General features: G+C 47.9%; 1 protein-coding gene across 8 annotated transcripts in view; it reads left to right on the forward strand.

Moving 5' to 3' along the window:
• Window positions 1-20,630, forward strand: part of HTR2C (5-hydroxytryptamine receptor 2C) — a 594,342-nt gene extending 573,712 nt beyond the window's left edge. For 6 of the 8 annotated variants that reach the window (XM_045029298.1, XM_045029297.1, XM_045029300.1 and 3 more), the window contains 2 exons: window positions 4,339-4,539; window positions 18,845-20,630. In XM_045029298.1, coding sequence (XP_044885233.1) covers window positions 4,339-4,539; window positions 18,845-19,677 — 1,034 coding nt within the window. In that variant the 3' untranslated portion in view covers window positions 19,678-20,630. Of the gene's footprint in view, window positions 1-4,338; window positions 4,540-5,256; window positions 5,330-18,844 lie in introns of those variants that run through there. The other 2 variants (XM_045029304.1, XM_045029303.1) reach the window with 2 other exon arrangements.
• The last annotated feature ends 2,835 nt before the right edge of the window (window positions 20,631-23,465 follow it).

A 23,465-nucleotide genomic window follows, 5' to 3' on the forward strand; every position in this document is an offset into this window, starting at 1 on the left:
AAAGGATTAGTCTTCGGGAAGACTAGGGTGCTCGCCTTGCCTTGCGGCCAGCCTGCAGATTTATCCAGAGCTCTGTGCAAAGCCTCTTCTCGGCTGTGGTGTCTGCCCCAGGGCTGGATTTCTGCTGCCCCAGGACTACTGGCCAGGCCTGCAAACAACTGCTGTACCTTTTGCTGCCCCTGTACAATTGCCTGTTCTGCCTCAGGGACAGAGCTGGCCCTAACAGGCACCAATTGTGGGAGCTGAGGGGTTGAAAAAAGAAAAGAGGCACAAAAAGCTTTTTATCATGAAATGATGCAGCAAAATCAGCTGCCGTAGCTCTCTTGACTGAATATAATAAACCTCAGCAGGCAGAGTTCACCCACATGACGTCCGTGTCGTTAATTGTATTGGGCAGGAAGGAGAGTGTTTTGTTAAGCTGCACTGGGGGGCGCTAGGAAGGCCTGCTTCCCAGCTGGGGTGCGCCCAGGTTCCCTGATGATCAGTGCAGCACTGTGCCGGGCGGGGCGAGGGGGGTAACCAGTTGGAATGCAAATATTATTCCCTTACTCTCTGAGCAGAGACTCATGGAAAGATCCATTCATCTGACACCTATTCACCAGTCCCACTTCATCCTCCTCAGCATGCTGTCATGTTCAAATCGTTCCTGATTTCATTCATTAGGCTGCTGGGGTGCTGACACCACTGACTGTCATACTGATCAATAGTGTCTCATTCTTTCCTGGCACTTCCCCATCAGCCTGTCTGTATCAATCCATTGTCTCTTGTCTTTGATCAAAGCTCTTTGGCGCAGGCACTGTCTTTGTGTGTGCAGCACCTAGCACAGTGGAGGCCTGGTCCGAGACTGGGGCTCCTAGGCACAATGTAATACATGCAATAATAATAGTTCTGCAGTTCCTATACTCGTCTCTTACTTAAGTCCATATGAGAAAGGCAGCTCCTAGAAACGCCTACTAAAAAGACTGACAAGGCATTAACTGTGACTGACTATGTGTTAGCCTGGGCCGGCAGCTGCTGGCAAGGGCTTGGGGCTTATATTGAGCTACTGTACCACATGAAGGGGATCAGAGTCTCTCTTTCCAGCATTGTGTAAGCCACCTCCCGGCGTTAACTGGTATTCAGAAAATGATCATTAAAGAGCCAGCAAATCTGAACTGCACTCTGCCAAAGCTTTGACCTCAATTCAGGTTGGTCGCAGAGACATCCAAGGCATGAGCTAGCGCAGGAGGCTTATCATTTGATTGATGGTAAAGGTGCTTAATCCTCTTATAAACTGGGTGAGTCATAAGTTAATCGTGTTCCATTTCATTGGATTTTATATCACACAGACACCTTCAACCACAGCTGTTCCAGCAGCAAGGGCTTTGACCTCACCACCTCTCCGAAGGGTCTCTAGGGTCTGTCTGCACGGCAATATGAGATCCACAGCATGGCTTGGGCTCCTGGGGCTCAGGCTGCGGGGACATTGCTGTGTAGACATTCGGCTGGAGCCGAGGCTCTGGGACACTCCCCTCTTGCGGGGTCCCAGCCTGAGCCTAAACATCTACACAGCAATTTTACTGCTCTGCAGCCCGAGTCAGCTGACCCGGGCCAGCCGCGGGTGTTTAATCGCTGAGTCGCCATAGCCTGAGTGCTTGCTCCTCTAAACTAATTATCCACCACTTCCTGCTTGTTCCAAAAGAAGCCAGACGACTGGATGCCACCGAGCAAGACTCAGGGTGGCCAACTTAGCAGGGCAACGTGTTGGTGTGCAGCCAAGATCTTCCCGGGAGTGAGAATGAACCCAGGCCTCTGATCCCCAGGGAAACGCGGACACACAACAAATGACAAAGACCAGAAATGTGTGCGCTTTCTGCTGTCGGAGCACCGCCTGCTGCTTGTTTCATGGAGTGGTGTCTGGTGTATCCCTGGGGATGGGAAACAGCCATACAGTGAGCTGAGTGAGGACAGCGGTGGTCTCCAGAACGACGGGCGGTTATGTCAATCAGGGCCTTTGGCCTAGGTTAGTTCCCAGTGAATGATACCACAAGTTCATGGAACGTTATGTTAATGGGGCTGGTTTCCAGTAAGGAGGAGGGCAGGCCTGGGGTCAGGTCTCCTGAGTTCTGTCCCAGCTCAGTCACCAATTCAGGATTGTACTTAAGCACATGAGAAATTTCATTTACTTCAGTGGGGCTACGCACACATGCTGAAAATTAGACGTGTGCTTAAGTAACTCCCAGAATTGGAGCCTCACTATTTGGCTTTTGGCCAGTTACTCAGCTAGTCCTTCCCTCAGTTCTTCCACTTGTATGATGGGGCTAATGTATCTTTTTCCCCTCTGACACGTTCTCTTGCTACCTGTTCCTGATCTTCACTTTGCCAATTTTAAATCATTTAATTTGGTTCAACTCACTTCAGATTCCATTAAGTGTAAGGAAACTCCAGGCTCTGTTCTGCTTGGTTACCCATTTAAAAAAGGTTTCAATGAGGTTCTGACCAACCTTCCTGGTTTTCCATTAATGGGAGGCCGGGGGGTAGGTAAGATGTAGCATTGCTTCTACTGAAGAATTGATTCTATAGCTGATTTATTTAATCCTCCCTGGCTGAGATCTAGAACGGGCCCGTGTGCAAATTGCCTGAAATATCAGTGTTCTGAATAATGAACAACTTGCTGTTGATGGCGGATTCCTTATTATTCAAATCTTAGGGCACCTCTCATGGTTGCAGCTGCTGTCGACGCTATTGATTAAATTGTTTTGATAGGTGAGATGGAAGCACAGAGGTTGGCAGGACGTGTCATTGATCTGTTACAATCCATTCTGAGCATTAACGCATGCAGAGTATCATACAAAAATCAATTTTCTCCCAGCCTTAATTTAAATAGCAATGCCCCCTGAGGATCCTTCTGGGGCAGTTTTATTCTCAGGCTATACTTCGCTACTTAGTGAACTGATTAATAATTGTAGACACCCCTATTAGCCATGTGCCAACAGCAGTCAGATGAACCTATCTGCTCAGTTCAGGTTGCTAGTATATTCACGTTTGTAAATCATAATACTTAGCACTTTACAGCTTCAAACCCCTTGGCCAATGCTCCGCTGGGAGGCAGGTAAGTATTATTCAGATACTGCAACAGCCCAAGCTGGGAAGCATGTTTAAAGTTGAATTCAGAGCTAGCGGTACCAGTCAGCTTGTGGAAAAGTTACCTGTAAGCGTGCGGACTCACCCCTGCGGCACCTCCTGCTGGTCTCTGTTGGGAATTAGCTCTCCAGCCGTCAGAGCGCCCTCTGCAGGCCAGTGATCCGCCTTACCGCTGGCCCCATGTCCCTCCCAGGACCCCGGTGCCCCTTTCTCTGGGGTGCTGCCCCCTGGCAGTACCTCCACACTCTGGGGCTCCCCACCCAGGGGAACCCCCACCCCCATCCCCACCTTGCCTCAGTCTTGGCTGCTGCTAGTCACCACTTTAGCCCCCGTTCCCTGGGGCAGACTGCAGTGTCAGCCACTCATCATAGGCAAGAAGGGTTGGACCTGCTGCCTTTGCCTACCCGTGGGCTGCCCCTTTGCAACGCCGGTACCTAATACGCCTCACCAGGCCTGCAGCCTGGGGCTTTCCTAGGCCGGAGCCTCCCCGGCTCCCTTGGCCTGTCCCCAGCCCTGCTCCCCTCCAGGTACCTAGTTAAGCTCCCTGCAGCCAGGCCCTTCTCCTGCTGAATGCAGAGAGAGAGTCTGCTGAGCGCCTGGCTCCCAGCCTTTTTATACAGGCCAGGTGTGGCCCAGCTGCGGCCGCTTCCCCAGTCAGTCCAGCTGTTAGAGCTGCAGCCCTCTCCAGGGCTGCTTTAAGCCCTTCAGGGCAGGAGCGGGCTAAGCACCCCGCTACAGTACCTTACACCCTTTACAGAGAAAGCTTGAAGCAAATACGTACCGGTCCGAGTCCCAGTTGGGAGTGGCACGCTCTGGTCTCAAGCGGATTGAATAGCATGTTGCAATATGCAGCCCTTAGTTTTACGAAAGCATAGGTGAGATGAAAACCAGGGCAATATGGAATCAAGCTGGGACCCAAATGCATTCCCGACTCAACAGTTCAGCATGGTCAGGATTCTGTTGTGTTTAGTGACCAATAACACAGGTCACAGAAAATAGATACCTGGGAAATGCTGAGAATTTGCTGGACATCTTGAGCTAGGGACTGAGAAGATGAGGATGTTGGAGGTGGTTTCCCTGTCATCCACATTCACGCACCCCTTAAAAGTATGTCATTGGCTTAAAATACCAGACCACTTTGATTGTAAATGATGACCTACCTTCCCAAATCATTTTCTTCTCCTTTTCCTTTCATTTCTCTTCTCTGTGTTTCAGATTCTGCTTGGCCTTTGCCTAAACAATTGTGTCCCGTATGGATTTCCCTAGATGTGCTCTTTTCAACTGCCTCTATCATGCATCTCTGTGCCATCTCTCTTGATCGGTATGTAGCAATACGCAATCCCATTGAGCACAGCCGCTTCAATTCCCGCACCAAGGCTATTATGAAAATTGCTGCAGTTTGGACCATATCGATCGGTAAGCAATGTGGCTCACACTCCAACTGTGTCTTAACGAGTAACTCACTTGGTTACACCTCTTTTCCATTGGGATTTTTAAGAGGTTGCACATTTACCTGGGTTGCATGAGTAAATATAATGAGTGGGAAGTAGAAATCTTTTGTTCTGATTGGCTAGTGGTCATACTAAGCAATGCTATCTGAGAACACCACTGCTTCTGATGGTCAAGCATCACCGCATCATACATACCAGTATGCCAGTAAACACCATAAACAGACACAACACAACCGAAAGGGGCAGTAAACTGCTGTGCAAAGAAAGCAGATGGGGAAGGAAAGGGACATTGGAGAAGACTCTGAAAGTAAAACAGCCCACTGTAAAGAGAGGAGCCACTTCAGTAAAAGAAACCCCCTGGTACGATGAGGAGGAAACAAGAGCAAGTGAGTGCCCCAATGGCAGGAGTTCAGATTCCAAGTGAAGGGGGATAGTTTGGGGAAGAAATATTAAAATGTTTCAGTGTTTTGTAGGAAAGAGGAATTTGTGGCAAGAAGAATTGTAGGACAGTTTTCTCTGCTCTGCTATATTGTCTTGCTCGTATAAACAGCAGTTGGGACAAGATTCTAAATGTGACTGGAAGTCCCTTTCCCCCCATTACACCCTGCTGTGCTTGTGGCTTTAAGCTGTGTGCTGCGAGAAAAACATGTACTGTATCTTGGTCCTTGAACTCCTGCAAGGTCTCCTCATCCGGTACCCTCTGCAGTGAGGTATCCTTCACTGGAATGAAGATGATGACATGCGTCTACAATGCTGTAAGTGCTGGCCATGGAGCTACAGAAGATGACAGATAATGATGTTGCATGTTTGAATATATAATTTATAATAATGATTCAGGATCATCGAATAACAGGCTCAAATGGAATTATTTAATCAAAGATTATCAGTCAAAGATTACTACCGCATTATACAGAAAAAAAATCTACGGCACCTCTCTGTATGTAGGGTGAAGAGCTGGGCCCTGTTTCCTTCCTCTGTAAGTGAAGGGATGCTGACAGTTTTCATTCCCAGTCTAACCCCCCAAATCTCTCGCCTTTGATAGGGAGTGAGACAAAGCAGTTTCTTTTCTGAGGGAAAAATTACTTTCCTGAGATGTGTACTGTTTCAGTATCTTATTGTACCTCATTACTTATGGAATTTCTTTATGGTGTCTTAGTTTACATGACTGATAAGCTAAAAGAATTTCTAAATCAATCATTATTATTAAGAGCACCTGTTCTAATAAGCACTTCCTAATGAGTTAAAAACATCCTTCAATGGGTCATAATTTCATAAATCACAGAAAACCTTGCCAACAACATATATTCCTTTTCAGTTACAGAACAAAACTGGATTGTAAGATGCCCCCTATCAATTACCATGTCTTGTTTATTCTAACATACTTCTGTAGTCTCTTCATTAGCTTTGAGTGGTCCCTTCCCTCAATGCCTGGACTATATTAGTAATGTCAGGGGGGAAAGCAGGGAAAAGTTTACACATATTCTATTGTTGAATTTATTTTCCTTACACTCAGTAGGTTCAACTGAAGGACAAAGAACTTTTCAGTTCCAGTAGGTATCGGGCACTAACTATCTAGATACCCGATGTAAAATGGATTTTGGTTAATATCATTCAGTACTAAAGTGATTTGTGAGCCAACACCAGCCAAAGTTGATCACTTTGAACAACACGGCTCTATCTGCTGGATATCTAAGCAGAGCAGGTGTGTTCATGTAAATACACTTTGCTCCTGAAGTCTCTCCCTTCCTCCCCCCAGCTAGTTGCCAGGGGAGAATTCATTCAGATCCTGCTTACATCTAAAAGAATTGCGAGAGTTTAACTTACAGAAATCGTAATAGGTTAATGTTTACTAACAATGGGAAATATACTTTCCAAGTCATGGATGCACCAAGAATACGTATTAGAAGTCCATGTTTGTGTGTGTGCTAGTTCTGCATCAGTTCTCCAAAGAGAGGAAGTCACGTTAATACTCTCTGATGAAATTAGATTGTTTAATAAATGGACTCCTTTAAGAAACTCTTTGCTTTGGTTTCTCTGAGCAGCCTGTTTGTGGCAGGAAACAAAGCTGCCTCGTTTGGTGCATTACAGGCTGTGTGGAGGGGAGTTCACGTGAAGGTGGCGGCCTGTCTGCGGAAGGCAGAGCTGTGACGTGGACTGCATGCCCACACAAAGGACTAGGAACCTCTCCCACACTAAGCAGGCTAACCAGACCTTGGGCCCAAGCACATGGGAGTGAGTGAGGCTGCCTGCTGGAGTCAGGGGCAGGAGTGGGCAAGGCAAGACAGGAAATGGGTGGAGCCTGGTCCCACTACCCTACCAGCGAGGCGGAACCCAGGGAGGAAACGTGACTCAATGGGATGTCTCTAATGCACAGTGTCTCCCAGGCTGCTCCTGGGGTGGGGCAGCTTGTGCACGGCCTCTGCCTCTGCACTGTGCATAGTTACAATCTAACTTGTGCATCGAGAATACTGGGTGGGTGCTGCTGGGTGGGTGTCACTCAAGGTGTTGGTTGGGTCCTGGCTGACTCAGAACCTTTCCTCTCCACCCATGCAGCAGCTGAGCTCAGCCGAGACCATTGGGTACACTGCCACCTGGGCACATCCAGGACATGTCCCCCTGCAACAGGGGGTGGGGAGAAGTCTGGACAACATTGTACTTATTGGTGCCAACAGAGCTGTTTGTGAGAGTGAGCACGATCCCCGGCAGTGTGGGTTTGTGGAATTCTCCCGGGGCCCTGTTCTCCACAACGTCAAAGCTACTCAGATGTAGTAGGGAGTGGTTAGTGGCAGCCTGATCCTCAACCACCTGCCCCCAGAGGAAGTTAGAGCAGGTCTTTTCTAACTTCTCCTGCTGCTGTAAGATCTGTAGCGAACCTCCGGCAACAGGGCTTCTTGCTGTGGAGGAACGTCTGGCTTCTTGGTAGGTATGAGGTTTTCTGTTTCTCTAGCATCACTCACCCAGCGTATTAATAATAGCAACAAAACTGCACGTCCCCCATTTGCTCTGTTCCAGTTGAGACTCAATGCTGCTCTTCTTTATCCATCCCTCGTTCCAGTTTCGGAAGAAGCTTGGTTACACAGCTTGCCTGGCTGGCAATCTCTCAACCTGCCTGTTCGCACGACACCATTTCAGGCTGGCATAAGGACAACTGAGGTCTCTTGCACTGCATGAGAACAAAGTAATTGGCACCTCCTGCACACGTTCTGCATAGCAGGTAGCAGCTGTGACTTCTCTTTGGCATCCTGACATTATGTCTTAATGAGCCGCAGACCTCCACATGTCTTGTTGATGTCGTATTAATTGTGAACATCATGGTTTTTTACCATTTCAAGATGATCCCTTGCCAAGCAAAACTTCTGTGGATTGAAAACATGACAAATAACTAATGAAAAACAAAACACAGTCGAGCGTGTAGTCAAGTAATGGCTGGGGTATGACATGGACTATGTTAAAACAAGATCAGTCTCCATGATTCACATACGATGTTATGCTTTAGGCTTTAGATTGGCATCCTGTTCATCAATGCAATAAAGCATTCACCTTTAAAAAGGATTTCATACCCACATTTAACTGTCTCGGCGTTGCATCTTTTTTTATCACTGAGCTTTATTTATAGGAATATGAAAACTTACACCTAAAGGAACAGATGAAGTACATGCTTATCTCACCTTAAGCGACATTCCACTGTATTTTATAATAGTCTCCTGTTGAGGGTCTGAGCCTTCCATCCTTACTCACGCTGAGTAGAACTTTACTCTGCAAGTTGTTCCAGTGAAGTCATCTTGTAGGCCTCTAGGTAGCATATCAAAGCCCTGTTGATCTCAGTAGGATTATCATGGAGTAGGGTCCTACTCCATCTGGGGAACACTGGCAGAATGGGGTCCCACAGGCTAAAGGCAGTCGTATGCTTTAGTCAGAAGTTTTCCAGAGCAGGTTACATATAAAAGTAAAGGGAAGGCTAGTGGAACTCGATATATTTGCCCTTCATCTTTTCGTGTGTCAGGCTTTTAGAGTAAGTTCACATTACTTGGATTTGATTTGAATTTGTGCCATGAGGTGTCTTTATTAATGTTTGATAACTTTCTCAGCAAGGAATTCTTTATGGTAGGGACGGCTGGATCATGGAAACAGCCCCCATGGACCCTCCCTGCCCTGGGGTGCTACACAAACATGAATCTGTTTGCATACTTGAGCCCTAAGTTAGCAAACAGAGCTGAGGACATGTTACAAGGAAAAATCCGGGAAGAATGTGACTAATGGGCAGGATGACAGATGGGAAGTCTAAATGTGTTACTGGGCCTTTACCCAACTCTTTGAATCAAGGTAGGCTGCCTGGAAATGCTCCTTCTGTGACAGGCACAACAATAGTATTACTGAAAAAGTGAAGTGACTGCATGTTAATGAAAGTGCGTACAGGGCGTTCACACACACACACAGATCTGGGGGAACGCAGTACAGTTATTTCTGTCGTGAGAATGTCTATGGACACCAAGTATCTATTTGACCCTCACTGTGGCCAAAAGTTTTTGCTTGGCTCAGGGGCGGCTCTACCTTTTTGGCCGCCCCAAGCAGTCATGCCCGGGAGGCGCCCCGGAGCCGCGGGAGCAGCGGACGTCCCGCGGGCATGACTGCGGAGGGTCCGCTGGTCGTGCGGCTCGGCTGGACCTCCCACAGCTGCGGACGGTTCGCAGGTCCGGCGGCTCCGCTTGAGCTGCCGCAGTCACGCCTGCGGGAGGTCCAGCCGAGCTGCGGAACGAGCGCCCCCTCCGCAGTCATGTCTGCAGCAGGTCCGGTCGTCCTGGGGCTCCGGTGGACCTCCCGCAGGCATGACTGCGGCAGGTCCGCCGGCCCAGCCTGCCGCCCCCCCGGGAAAGGGCCACCCCACGTGCGTGCTTGCCGCGCTGGGCTCTGGAGCCGGCCCTGGCTCGGCTTCACATGCCGGCTGAGAGTTGTTGTGTTAATTTAGATGGAATAAATGGGCCCAAGGTGTTTATTTCACCCAGTCACTTTCCAACATTAAACAGTGTTAACCAAGGTTTGGGGTTTGGAATACAGAGACCTCAGCCTGCTTAGCACCACGGCAAACACTCCATTACAAATCCTTTCAACCTTTTATTACAGATCCAGAAAAGAAGAAAATACTGTGACAGCCTTTGAAATGTAAAGCGTTGAATCAGGCTTTCCTTTCCACACCTGCCCTTGTTGCCTTCCCCTTTAGCTGCAGAGAGCTCTGGCGAGGAACCTCACTCCTTGTCTGACAGGCTCTTCGGTGGTGATAGCTGTCCCACTGGGAGATGAGAAGAAGGTAGTTGAGATGGGCTGGAACTGTTGTTATTAAGTCTCCATTTCATCCCAGGTGGTGTTTGGGATTCAGCTCGACCTGGCATGGGCGGCGATGTCATCTGGCCCCTCTCTCTGGCCCAGTCTGGTCAGGACATTTCTCAGGATCAGGCTGACATGAAGGCCCGGGGTCCCAGGAGGAAATGCCAGTGGCAGCCATGATTGTGAAGCTCACTCCAGTAGCCTCTGTCTGTTATTCCCTATTTTCCCCTCAAAGTCTCTTTCTTTAAAGACCCCACAAGGGGCGATGGGTGGAACAGCCGATCCCCTTGTTGTTTTGTCCACCTCTTAGGCCTACTTCCAACACCCCAATTTTGGTTCACTGATTTCCAGTCCCACATTTTCTTGTTCATCAAGCCTGACCTTAACGCAGTCCTGGGGGCCTTTTTGTTACGACAAATTTAGTCTGTCTGGCTCCCATCAATATTTGTTATTATCGGTTAGTGTAACATCTCAGGAACTTTCACATACTTTTTACAGTTCAGCTCACAATTAGAGTAAATTTGTAGGCCCAATTATCACATAATTGGCATAAATCAGTGCATCTCCATTAAAGTATTAGATCTTCATCAGTTTGGACCAGCTGAAAATGTGGCTTCAGCTGGTCTCTTGTCTCCAATATTCTGTAATACTGACTACTAATGGAGACCTTCATGGGAATTCTGCACATATAGGACGTGTTCCTCAGCTGCTGTAGATGGGCATAGCGCCATTGTCTACAGTGAGGCTATGCAGACATATCCCAGCTTAAGATCTGGCCCGAAGATAGCAGAATGTTCGAGTCAAGGACTGAGGAGCAGATGCAGGTTCAGAATTTCATCCTAAAAGCTCTGCTCTAATACACTGGCCAATTAAAAAAAAGACGTTGCCCCCACTATGTCTTGGTTGTTCATTAAATCCTCTCACAGACCCTCTCCTTAGTGGGAGCAGCTTGTTTTTGGCTGATTGGCACCCAGTGAAGGAATTCTAACGAGACAGGAAACCTTGTGTCGGCAGAAAACCAAAATAAAACTTAATTCATGAAAATAACAAATGTGGTGCACAGAAAAGAGGTGACAGAAAAGTGAAAGTGGATTGATGTGCTCCTGAGCCTGAAATGACGGGGCTTTGTTAAGCCGTGTGACAGGTCTCTTCTTTGGCGCCCGAAGAGATGATGGAGGTGGCTTTAGCATTGCCAGGTGACTCTGACGCTGTTGTTTGGGGAGTAAGGCTGAGCTTGCGGTTGTGGTACTGGAGTGGGACTCAGGAGATCAGGTTCAATTCCTGCATTGGCTACAGATCCCTTGTGTGACCTTGCAAAGGGCTTTAATATTTCTGTGCCTTAGTTCCCTATCTGTGAAAAACAGATATTCCCTTTCTCCCAGACTGCTGCAGTTAGGGTTCAGACAGGCTTTTTGTTTAAAGCTTGACTCTTCTAAGTGCTCTGAAGTCTACACAGTTACTCAGATTGCCTTGAAAGTTTGTGTGCCTCTTGGAGGTGCAGAATTTGGTCAGAGATCCAAATTTGGGGCTATTTGAACAGGGGGTTCCTGAGATCCAGCCCCCGGGAAAAACCCAGATTTCTGTAAAGTTGACCTTTGGAAATGCATTTTTGCAAAGAGCTAGAGATCAAACCAGGGCTGAGATCACCCACCCCACCAGGGTCTCCCCAGCAGAGCACATGCCACCCACTAGCCTTTGGGAGAAATCAGATCACAATGTTACACTGGCAAGAATTTCTAGGGCTCAAGCACCTCCTGGATTATACGGTGTCTGTGCAGAGAGAGAGCGAGACCAAGAGTTTTCAAAGGCAGCTAAAATTCACAGTTATGCAGCTCTGAGACTGTCCTGGTCATTGAATCTGAGTCCCGCACAGCGACAAGGGAGGTGTGTTGCTCCAAGCTGCCGCTGTTAAAGGAGGTACTTTAGTTTGGGGAAATGGAGTCTGAGAACAGCAGACTATTCACAAGGCACTGAAGTGAATTTTTAAAAGAAAATAGATGACACATGCCAGTGCTAGCTGGAGTGGAGCTGATTCGTGGTGGAAGTCTGGAGAGGGGCTGGGGGCAGTGCAGGGAGAGGGATAAGGGGATGGGTGGTAAGAGAGGGGTTTGGGGGAATGGGGGACACTGGGCAGGGAGACATGAGGGTGAGCGATGAGGGGGCTGGGGGAAATAGGGGTAGAGGCACCACTCAGCTCTACGTTCCCCTCCCACATGTGTGCCATGATCTGGGGGGCCGCAGCTCATCTACAGGGGTCTGAGACCCCCCCACTCCTTAACCTCTGTTACTTGAGCTGGGATCTGGGGGGCTTGTCATTCTCGGAGGAGCCTATCTCCCTCCCTCCCCCACCACCCCACGTGTACAGGATCTGGCAAAGCCCTGCCCCTCTGGGTGTGCAGCTGAGCACAAGCGTGCTGGGCACATGCATGCTGACACTGGGTGAGCAGTGCAGAATGGGCATGCTTGTTGCATATCACAGGCTGTCTCGCCCGGGGAGGGGAGGACGGGAACATGCACTGACGCTGAGTGGAGCAGCGCCCACATCTGCAGACGCTTGTTTCAGGCTGTGTTCATCTCCTTGAGGTGTCCTCATTCACCTGAGAATATCCCCATGTCACCCCTCGCTGAGCCTCCTGTGCTGCAGGGGGATGTGTAGTGCTGTGGGGAAGGAGAGATGTGAGGGGCCAAGCAGGGCACAGAATGCAGCTCCTTTTCAGAAAACTGGGGTGGCTCTAAAAAGCGTCTTTGGGTTCTCTCGGCACGCCTGGGGGAGATAGCTGGAGTTCAAGGCTGGGCCCAGTTGGAAACCTGGGTACACTGCCACATAGGCACATCCAGGACATGTCCCCCCGCAACATGGGGTGGGGAGGAGTCTGGACAAAATAGTACGATGGGCCAGCTGGGAGGGGAGGGACAAGGCTGATTGGTGGGGCTGATTGGTGGGGCTCTGAGGAGGAGAAGGGGATGGGGCAGGATCAATAGTCCACTTGGCTTCCCTGCTAACTACAACTGCTACAGTGACCACTAGCTCCTACCGACAAGTTTTCTTTCTGTTCAAAACACTAGGAAATGAAATGGCAAAAAACTTTGTTAGTGCTCATAGATTCCAAGGCCAGAAGGGACCATTGTGATCATCTAGTCTGACCTCCTGTATAGCACAGGACAGAGATCTGTCCCCAGATAATTATTCCTGGAACAGATATTTTCAAAGAATATCCAATCTTGATTTCAAAATTGCTTTTGACTCAGTTGGGTTTTGTTGTCTGCTCCCAGTGAGAGACTTTGTCTGTGACATTACATTTTCAATGGTACATGTACATTTGGGGATTTTTTATGAGACTATCTCTGGATCAAATAGTGAAATATTTTACAAAGATGTATTTCAGGTCACTTGTGCTTTTGTTTTATAAATTGAGACTATACTGTGAGGAGTGTCTGCCCTCTGTGACTGCTATGGCATCTCAGCAAAATTCAGAGAACTGAGCTGCTGGCTTGAGAATGCCTTAAAAGATGACAAGAAATGGGCATTAAGACAACAACTGTAATTGAATTTGTTGTCCAAAGGGTCTTGCTCCATCTCCCTTTCCTCCTGCTCTCCCTGTGCCAAAGAGGAGGTGCAAAAATCTGAAAGCAGGGGGTGCAGGAAGACTATCCCACTGGTCTTTCCACTGTGTGCTGCTCTGAAATGAGACTTCCCACTCAGATGCCACTCGACTAAAGAGGCATTGAGCACCCCAGTAGTGGGTTGGAAACTGTTGTGTGACCTGTTGCGTGCCAGTCAGCTCCAAGAAAGGAAAAGGCTGCCTTAAAGTCTACTACATAATAGTTATTTATTCGCATTGCTATAGTGCAGGGGTAGGCAACCTATGGCACGCGTGCCGAAGGCGGCACCTGAGCTGATTTTCAGTGGCACTCACATTGCCCGGGTCCTGGCCACTGGTCGGAGGGACGCTGCATTTTAATTTAATTCTAAATGAAGCTTCTTAAACATTTAAAAAACCTTATTTACTTTACATACAACAATGTTAAACTGTATTATCGGCACGCGAAACCTTAAATTAGAGTGACTAAATGAAGACTCGGCACAGCACTTCTGAAAGGTTGCCGATGCCTGGGGGCCCCAATCATGGACCCAGCGCCCCATTGCGCTAGGCACTGCATAAACACAGCACACAAAGATGGACCCTCCCTTGGAGAGCTACAAAGGGTTCTTAGTAAACTTGTACAAATACATTTAGCCAGACCTGGGGAGAATGCTGGGTTAAGAGCGAACCTTTAGCAAAATGGCTGCCAAGTAGGTCAGGCTGGTAAGGCAGGGAGACGACTCGGGACAAGTCCCAGTCTTGCCCTCATAAGTTCTGTTCTTGTGGTCACAGCTTCCACGTGTGATCTACTGGCCATGCCGTGGATGGGGGAGGGAGAGGCAGCCAAAGATAACCCTCAGATTGCAAGGCTGGGGGATGGGGAGGATGGCTGCGGTTGGGAGAAATGGGGGAAGGTGGAATAGAGGAGAAGGGGGATGTCACTTGGCCACTCCCAGAAGGTGAGTCCTGAGTATGGGGCAGATTCAGCGGTGGCCCCTGACTGAGCTACAGAACAGGTATTGGAGTAACCCATCTGGGTGCTATGCCTCTGGCCCTCATCCTGCTCTCAGCCACTGGGCTGTGAATAAGGAATAGCTCCAGGCAAGCACCGGTGCACAAAGACTGGATGAGAGCAGAATTATGCCTGGCAGTGCAGAGCTAGCTGGGCTAACCACTACCTCGAGGGTAGCAGGAGCTGGGGGGTTTCTCCCAACCAAGCAGCTCAGATGGTACCAGGCTGGAGGGAGGCCTGTTCAGGGATGAAGGCGCTTACAGCCCAAAAGAGGTTATCTGTGAATGATGGGGCAATGTTTGGGATACAGGGTGTTTCTTATCTTAACTGAACTGTTTCACCCACTCCCTAATAGAAACCTGCTGTCCTGTTGCTCTGTAACACACTCCTAGAGACTAACCGATGGCGAGCGCTCTCCTGCCCACTCACATCCACAGCATCCATGAGTCAAAGGATCTGCCTCTGCTACCCAGTAAAGTGCTGCGGTATTGGGCCTTGAGACAGACGGGGAGAAAGGAGTACCCCTGTAAAACCTCAAAACCAGGACAGCGAGGGTTGATTAAAGCAAGGAATTTATGCGGAAACATTTGCATATTTTAATCAACTTCTAAAGATCTCTTTGTTTCAGTCTTTGGAAAGCTCCGACGTTCTCCATGCTGCAGTTATCGTGTTCATTGTGCTTTTCTAACCTTTCTTCTTAAAAGGCAATGAATACATGCCCTCCTAGAAATTGGAATCTGTCATAATCCCAGGCTTTCCGAATCATCTGCCATCTCTGACCACTGTGGAGTATCAAGAGAGAGCATACGAAATGGTTAAGAACTGGCTAATGGACAGATTTCAAAAAGTCCTTGTCCATGAGGACTCATCATCAAATGGGGGTGTTTCTAGAGGGGTTCTGCAGGGATCAGTACTAGGCCTGTAATTTTCAGCAGTAATCTCAAACAAAATATAAAATAAAATGTGCAGATGACGCAGACTGGCGTAGTGGTGGTAAACAATGATGAGGACGGGGCAGTCAATCAGAACAATCGGGATCGTTTGGCAAGCAGGGCCCACTCACACACAACGTGGTTTAATATAGCCAAGTGCACAGTTCTACATCTAGGAACAAAGAACTCAGGCCATCCCTACAGAATGGGGGACTGTATCCTGGAAAGAAGGGACTCTGGGAGGGATTATGGGGTCATAGTGGACTGAACATGAGTTCCCAGGGCGATGCTGTGGGTGGGTTGTAGACAGAGGGGGATAGGGAGTCAGAGCAGGGAGGTGATTTTACCTCTGTATATGGCATTGGTGAGACCGATCCTGGAACACTGAGTCCAGGTCCGGTGCCCACATCTGAAAAAGGATGTTGAAAAACTGAAGAGGGACCAGAAGAGAACCACAAAAATTATTCAAGGGCTGGAGAAGATGCCTGTCAGTGAGAGACTTAAAGAGCTCAGTCTGATCACCTATAGAGAGGTGATGATAAGTGTGTCGGTACCTTCCTGGGGAGAAGATGCTGGGTACCAAAGGGCTCTTTACTCTAGCAGAGAAAGGCAGCACAAGAGCACGTGGCTGGAAGCTGAAGCCAGAGAATTTCAAATTACAGACTGGGAACAAATGTTTAACAGAGACGGTGATTAACCATTGGAACAAACTCCCCAGGGAAGTGGTGGACTCTCCATCTCTTGATATTTTCAGATGAAGACAGGCTCCCTTTCTGGAAGACGTGCTTTAATCCAACACTGAGCTCAGTACAGGGGTAAGCAGGTGACATTTAATGGATGTGTTACACAGGTGGTCAGACTAGATGAGCTAATGGTCTCTTCTGGCTTTACAATCTGACTCATTCCTGACCCTGGACATCTCAAGCTCTGAAATAGAGTCTGACACTGGCACCAGTTCTTAAGTCATTTCATTTCCCCTTCTCAGAACGGAGATTTTCCCTTTCCCTGCCATCAAATGGTTCCTGCAACAACTGGCTTTGCTGCATCACAAAATTAGATATTCACCTGTTGTTAAGAAAGATGACTCCGATCAGATGCATCCAGAGTAGAATATACTTGTCAGCCATCAGAATTTAGATATGTTTAAGTTCATTTTAATAGATGTGAAAGTTACAAACGTTTTTAGAAGTGCAACAGGCCTGCCTGACCCATCCTGTTTGCCAACCAATCATTCTTCAGGGTAACAGCATTTCCCAAGAAGAATTCTTTAAAACTTTTTTCACAAACATTTTTCACTTGCAGTTATTGATATCAAAATAGGACTGCAGTTGTTATTTTTCGACAGAGCTATCTGCTTTGACTTAAAATATAAACACAGGATATAAATATATTCCTGCTCCATGCAAGTGTTGCTGAGAAGGGAATTAGGTTCCATAATATACAAAAGCATTGCCTAGTTATGTGACCATAATGACACCCTGAATGTTCATCTAATCACTGTGGGCTAAATCCAACTCTGGTGGAACTCCATTGAACTCAGTGAAGTTGCACCATGCTTGAATTTGGCCCCTTGTTATTTTCTGAATACAGTGGGCTTGTTTCTTACTAACAACTTGTAGCAAAAAATCTATTCAGACATGCACTATCCCGGTTTTATTCTGATATAACTCCATTGACTTCATTTGGATTACTCACGTGTGGAAGGGCTGCAGGATCCGACCCAGTAATTGTTAAATAGCTATGAAGCTACCGAACCAAGAAGCTAAGAAGTTGGTTTTTAGTAGCAGGTTGTTAAATGGACTTGAGAGGGTTAAGGTTGTCATAGTTAAGGTGAGAGAGGAGGCGATTACATTGGTGAAGACATGAGATGATGAGAGCCTGGATGTGAACTTTGGCAGTCTGCAGAGAGAGCGAGATGGCTGGATAATGTAGATGTAGCTCAGGACAATGAAGGACAAGCGTTAGGTATGTGAAGCATTTATAGGCGTCATTGCTTTTCAGCAGAAATTCCCTCACTAACCTACTGGCAAACTGTAAATGTATGATGCTGACAGTACTCAGATGTATTCTTCAGGATTCTGGAGTCGCTTAGCAAAGGCAGGAAAAGAACGCCATGCTTAATAGCACATTTCGCTCTCTGCTTTTAGATAAAGATTTTGGACTTCTAGAACATGACACACACAAGACAATGACAATGGATATGTAATTTATATACAAAGGTCCTGGTATTGCATTATCTCAATCTAAACCATTGATGAGTGCAGAGAGCAAGGGAAACCCCCTTGGCAAATACAGGGATTCCTGTAGTTTTGTCAGCAGACCCAGTAGTTGGGGAAGTTAGAAGATGCACCCTAGTAAAATTTAATGTATTCATTTAAAGTGGGCTTCCCGTCTCAGCCAAAAGCCTTATTTGTGTGCCTCTGACTTCAGCTCTGAGACTGGCCCACTCACAACTGCCTCTCACAACCCCTTCACTGACACTGGGGGGGTGCGGTTCCCTCCTCCCTTTCTGTTCTCACAGGTGTACCTCCCATGGCAGCCTGTACACACCCGTAGCCTGTTGCATTCTGGGTCCTAGGGACAGGAATCAGACAGACACTATTTGATGTATGCCTCATTGTTAGACTTCACAATTGCTTCATTCTAAGGCTTCAGAGAAGACTGCCTGTATAATGACGGCCAGGTATACGATGCAGATAGCCCCTGTGCCTGGAGACACATGGGTTGTGCGGCTTACAGAGACCCCTGCTCTCCCCTAACAAATACAGACAAGAAGCTTGATCCTGAGAGGTGCTGAGCACCCAGAGCTAACACTGTGGTCAGCTCCGCTCAGGATGAGACCAGAAAATAGCATGTGCTTCCCCCAGAGTGCTAGGAAGAACGAGGCTGGTTTTCTCTTACAATCGTTGCAATATTGTTTCACAGATTGGCCACACGAGCTAGCTGGATGTCACTTTCTTGTGTTTGGCCTGGGCCTGCCTCAGAAATTCAGAGTGTCTGTCCTCCACTTCGCCCCAAACCTGGGTGCCGGGCTGAATATAGCAAAGCTCTTTGGTGTCGTAAATAGCCACCTTGTCGACAGCGTCTGCGGGTCGGAATTAACGTCAGAAATAACAGCCCAGGAGCGGAGTTATACTGAAACCTTGGGGAGGTGGTTCATTGCATCGGCGCTGGAGTCCAATATGCCTGCACGATGTTTCGAGACAGCAGGTCTTTCTGTCACTAGAGCCGTGCTGCCACCTAGTGGGGTTGAGCATTACAACAGGGGTTCTTGTTCCTCCTGGGGATACTGGCTTGTCTTTGGAACAGCTGTAGGCACGGGGTGAAATGCGGTGTGTGTGAGGCACGAATCATTTACACACGCTCTCTGGAGTCCTTGTCTGCTTTAGTAACAGTCTGCTTTCGCTCTCTCTTTTCCAGGGATATCCATGCCCATCCCGGTCATAGGATTGCAGGATGACTCCAGGGTGTTTGTGAATGGGAGCTGCATTCTGAATGATGAAAACTTTGTCCTTTTTGGGTCCTTCGTGGCATTCTTTATCCCCCTCATCATCATGGTGATCTCATACTGCCTGACTGTCCAGGTGCTGCAGAAGCAAGCGACGGTGTTCATGTACGGCGAGGTGCCCAAGCAGCGAAGGAGCAGCATGAACTGCCTCAAAAAAGAAAACAACACAGAGAACATCTCGATGCTCCAGAACCACGAGGCGGCCTCCCACTTGAACTCTCCCGCAAATAAGGAAGCCGTGCTCTTTCGGAAAGGGACCATGCAGTCTATCAACAACGAGCGCAGAGCCTCCAAGGTCCTGGGGATTGTCTTCTTTTTGTTTCTTATCCTGTGGTGTCCATTTTTCATCACTAACATCATGTCCGTTCTTTGCAAGGAAGCCTGTGATGGGAGCCTCCTGGGCGAACTCATGGACGTGTTTGTGTGGGTTGGTTACATTTGTTCTGGGATTAACCCCCTGGTATACACACTCTTCAATAAAACCTATCGCAGGGCTTTTGCCAACTACATCTGCTGCCAGTACAAGCCCAGTAAAAAATCAACACTGCAACAAAACCAGTGTCTGAATGTCGCTTCCACGGCTTCGTACGGGAAAGACCTTACTTTAAATAGCTACCGAAATGGCAATGAACTCAACAGCATGGAGTTGGATGAAACTGAGGAGGGCTTAGAAATGCAACCGGGGACTTCAGAGCTGTCGATAAACAGCTGCAATGTTGTAAGCGAAAGGGTGAGCTGTGTGTAATCGAGTCTCACCCGTGGCTCTGCAGCTGAAATATACCTGTGTAAAAATGTATGTGTCAGTCAAAGAACAATGTAAATACTGCATCCTGAACAAAGCTTTTTTTAAAAAAATCATCTTTCCAGCCCAGTGCTTTAAATCCTACATACACTGAGGGGAGGTTTAAAGTTCTATATTTACTGTTCCTACTAGATCAAAAATATCAAGTATTTTGCTTACATCATGGACAAAATGCCGACATTTTCTTCCAGTGTATGAACAAAAATGCTGAATACTTACTCAGGTGGCATTTGCTGGAGTCCAGAGTGGCTCATTCATAGCTATAGATCAACTCCATGGAAATGGACTTGATCAGGAAAACTTTTTTAAGTTGACAGTAAATATACACTTTAAATCCTCACCCATGTTATATGCCATGCAACAGTGCAACACCAAGTCGTAGCAGACTCCTGGAAGGGATCCCTCTGCCAAGCATCGCAGTATTGCAACGGAACGGTTGGCTAAGCAGACTGCTCACTGGGGGGTGCGGGCGGGGTGACTTTTCCCCCTGGAGAGCTGTTTTCACTTCTGATTTCATTTCCAAGTGTGCTGAGATTGGCAGTCACATCCTGGTCCCTAGCAAATGCTTGTTCATGCCACACAACTAGGGAACGTGACTCCAGTGCACTTCTGCAGCCCTGGGCTTTCAGGGCCATTTGACCCTGGGATCCTGAACTCTCATGGCACCATTAAAACCTGCAAACTCTCTTGGCCCTTCCTTTGTAAATAGAGTGTCTCTGACTCTGCCCTGGACCCTAAAAATCACCAGATGCTGAGCTAGCAGTGGGCCAGGCTCTGCTCCGCTTTCTCCTGCCTGTTGTCTGATGGGCATGTGATGGTGGCTCACATCAGAAAGGTGAACGGAGTTTGGCTCAGTGTCTGGCTCTGAAGCAGCTGTTAGCTCCTGTTCAGGTCTTTTACACCACACTAGTGCAGGGCAGAGTTGCAAGCAAAGTCTACTATTTACAGCTCCTAGATCAGCCGAGTGCCCTTCGCTTGCTGCTGGGTCAGGCTGTTTGCTTTGAGTGGCATGTCATTGGGCTCAGGTCATGTGCTTTACCTGGAGAAGTGGGCTTTGGTTTCATTGGGGCTCTCAGCTTCATCTTTCCTAGCCTCTTGCTCTCACCAGTCTGACATTTCCTTGTTCATTCACATGTTCGTTTTCTCGGCAGCCTGAGATGGGCGGTGTCACAGTTCTGGAGAGTCAGCACTGCTTTCTTCTGCGCATCCTGCCACCGCAAACCAGACTTCATGCTTGTGTTGGGAGGGCTGCTGCTTGGACTGTGAGGGCGAAAGAACCCTCCCAGCCCCGTGAGCCCAGGTGCATCAGAGTAAGCGAGGCCATTGCTTGTTCCATCCTGGGAACGGGCTAAGCACCAACCCACCTGGTGTAAACCAACAGTAAGCGACTGGCCCCAGGAGCTACAGTAACTCCTCACTTAACGCTGTAGTTCTGTTCCTGAAAAATGCAACTTTCAGTGAAACAATGTTAAACGAATCCAATTTCCCCTAAGATTTAATGTAAATGCGGGGGGTTAGGTTCCTAGGAAATTTTTGGGGGGCAGACAAAAGGCATTATATACTGTACAGTGCTGTCCTGTACTGTGTTGGGAGGTGCCCCTGGCTTACCCCACACAGGCACAGCCTGCTGCAGGCAAGGACGCTAGGAAGCAGCTTCGCAGCAGCAGTGGCAGCTTCCCTGGAGAAGAACAGGTGCTGACTTTGCCGGGGGATGCTCCACGCCCACCTCTTCCCACCCCCGCTCCACCTCCTCTCCGGAGCATGCAGCGTCCCCGCTCCTTCCTTCCCCTCCCAGAAAGTCCTACGCACCGCCTGTTTGGCCGTGGGGGAAGCATTGGGAGGGAGGGGGAGGAGGCGGAGAAGAGGAACTTGGGCAATGCTCCCTTGTAAAGTCGCAGCTCTTCCACAGAATCCTACAAGCAGTGGACAGAGCAGGCAGCCAAACGACGTTAGAAGGGAGCACTGCACAACTTTAAATGAGCATGTTCCCTAATGGAGCAGCAACGTAACGTTGAAACAACGTTAAGCGGGAGGACGTTAAGTGGGGCGTTTCTGTACGAGGAAGTAGGTGAGGAACTGTGACTCGGGTGAGGTTCTGGCGTGCTGCAGGCTCCGAACTCTGCATCATGCCAGAGCTAGCCTTTAGCAGCTTAGAGCTTCTGTAACTAATTAACAAACCTAACGACATCCCTGTGAAGTAGGTGCCTTTGGCGTGACTGGCAGTCTCTGCTTATGAAAAACCCAAGAATATCAAGGGTGATGCATGTCAAGGATGAGTTGCATTTGCTTAATGTGAACTGGTTTTCATGTTCTTAGGCACCAGCTGGAACCACAAAGGAAGTGCAGAATGGAGCTGTTGCTTTAGTGAAGGGGTTACACTGTTGAATTGCACTTGACAGCAGTTATCTGATTGTGGCCCTTACAGGAATCTGCAGCCACGGCTTGATCCACCACTGCATTACTCCAGTGTGACTCCGGTGCAATCCCACTGAAGTCCCTGGTCCTGATTCGCCTCTCATTCATGTCAGTGTAAATCTGCAGTTCTTCCACTGCCATCAATGGAGTGACACTGGCATAGGACCAGAGTGCCGCTGTGGTGAATCTAGCTCCCGCTTTGCAGGAAGGCAGCATGCATACATGCAGCATGTATTCTGCAGCTACGCAGGGACTGGCCTGGATGTTCAGTATGTCTCCTCGCTCATGTGTCCATTTGTATTTCTACGCAGTCATCGTAGCTGGTAGCATTGGGGCTGGACAATGACACCACTTCCCTCCTCGGGTGGCGGCCCTTTTCGCTAGCTCAGGTTTGACATACTGCACGTGCTGGAGGGGATCAGAACTGTGTGTTTCCTTTTGTTGGGTATTTTTGCAGGGCAAATTCACAGCACATCTTTTCCAAAAATAAATCTCTCTATCTAGATTTTTAAAAAAGCAACCACAGACTTTAAAAGTACTAGCAATAAGTTGAATGATACTAGCTTATAGCACATGTATAAACAGTTCATATGTCATGGCATCCTAGTATTTAGCAGAGTCCACATGCAGGGATCATCCTTGATTAGGAACCTTCCATCCTGTTCATGCAAGTACAGTAGTTATGATACAAAGGGAACCTCCTGCATTTGGATGTAAATACTGAGAATTGAACATAGATGCTACAATACTTTTATAAATGTTTAAAAAAGAGACTTTCACCCTGAGACTTGTACCTCCGGTGACCATTGCTACTCAGCTGAAACCATTTGGATGTATATTACCTGTTCAGCTAACCGTACGAGAGGACAGTCTTATGACCCCCATGTTCCCTCCCTGCCAGCAGATGGGAACATCTTTGTGAATGGTTGAATGCTGTCACCTCCCAACTTCTTTCTGGTCATTCACCCCCAGGGTTTTGTGATGCTGCTATTAATTTATTAAAGAAACATTGTTGTTTTAATAATTCTTATTTAATTATTTTCACGGTCTTTTGATAAGAAAATATTCACTTGGTTTTCTTCTCTCCTCTGCCCATCCCCAATTAAAATGTACCCTACCCAAAAAACCTAATATCCGCAGAATGTATTTAATTTTTTTCTTCCATTCCTATGGCTGTTGCATAGTAACTTAAGCCAAAACATTAGCTCCTGCAAATGTCTGTACCCGTCCATTCCCCAAAACACAGAAAGCGCAATGAAACCCTGAGGAACATGAACCTCCACTACTGTCAGACGTGAATTACATGAATTTAGGTG

Source organism: Mauremys mutica, chromosome 9 (assembly GCF_020497125.1).
Source record: "Mauremys mutica isolate MM-2020 ecotype Southern chromosome 9, ASM2049712v1, whole genome shotgun sequence".
Classification (NCBI taxonomy): Eukaryota; Metazoa; Chordata; order Testudines; family Geoemydidae; genus Mauremys; species Mauremys mutica.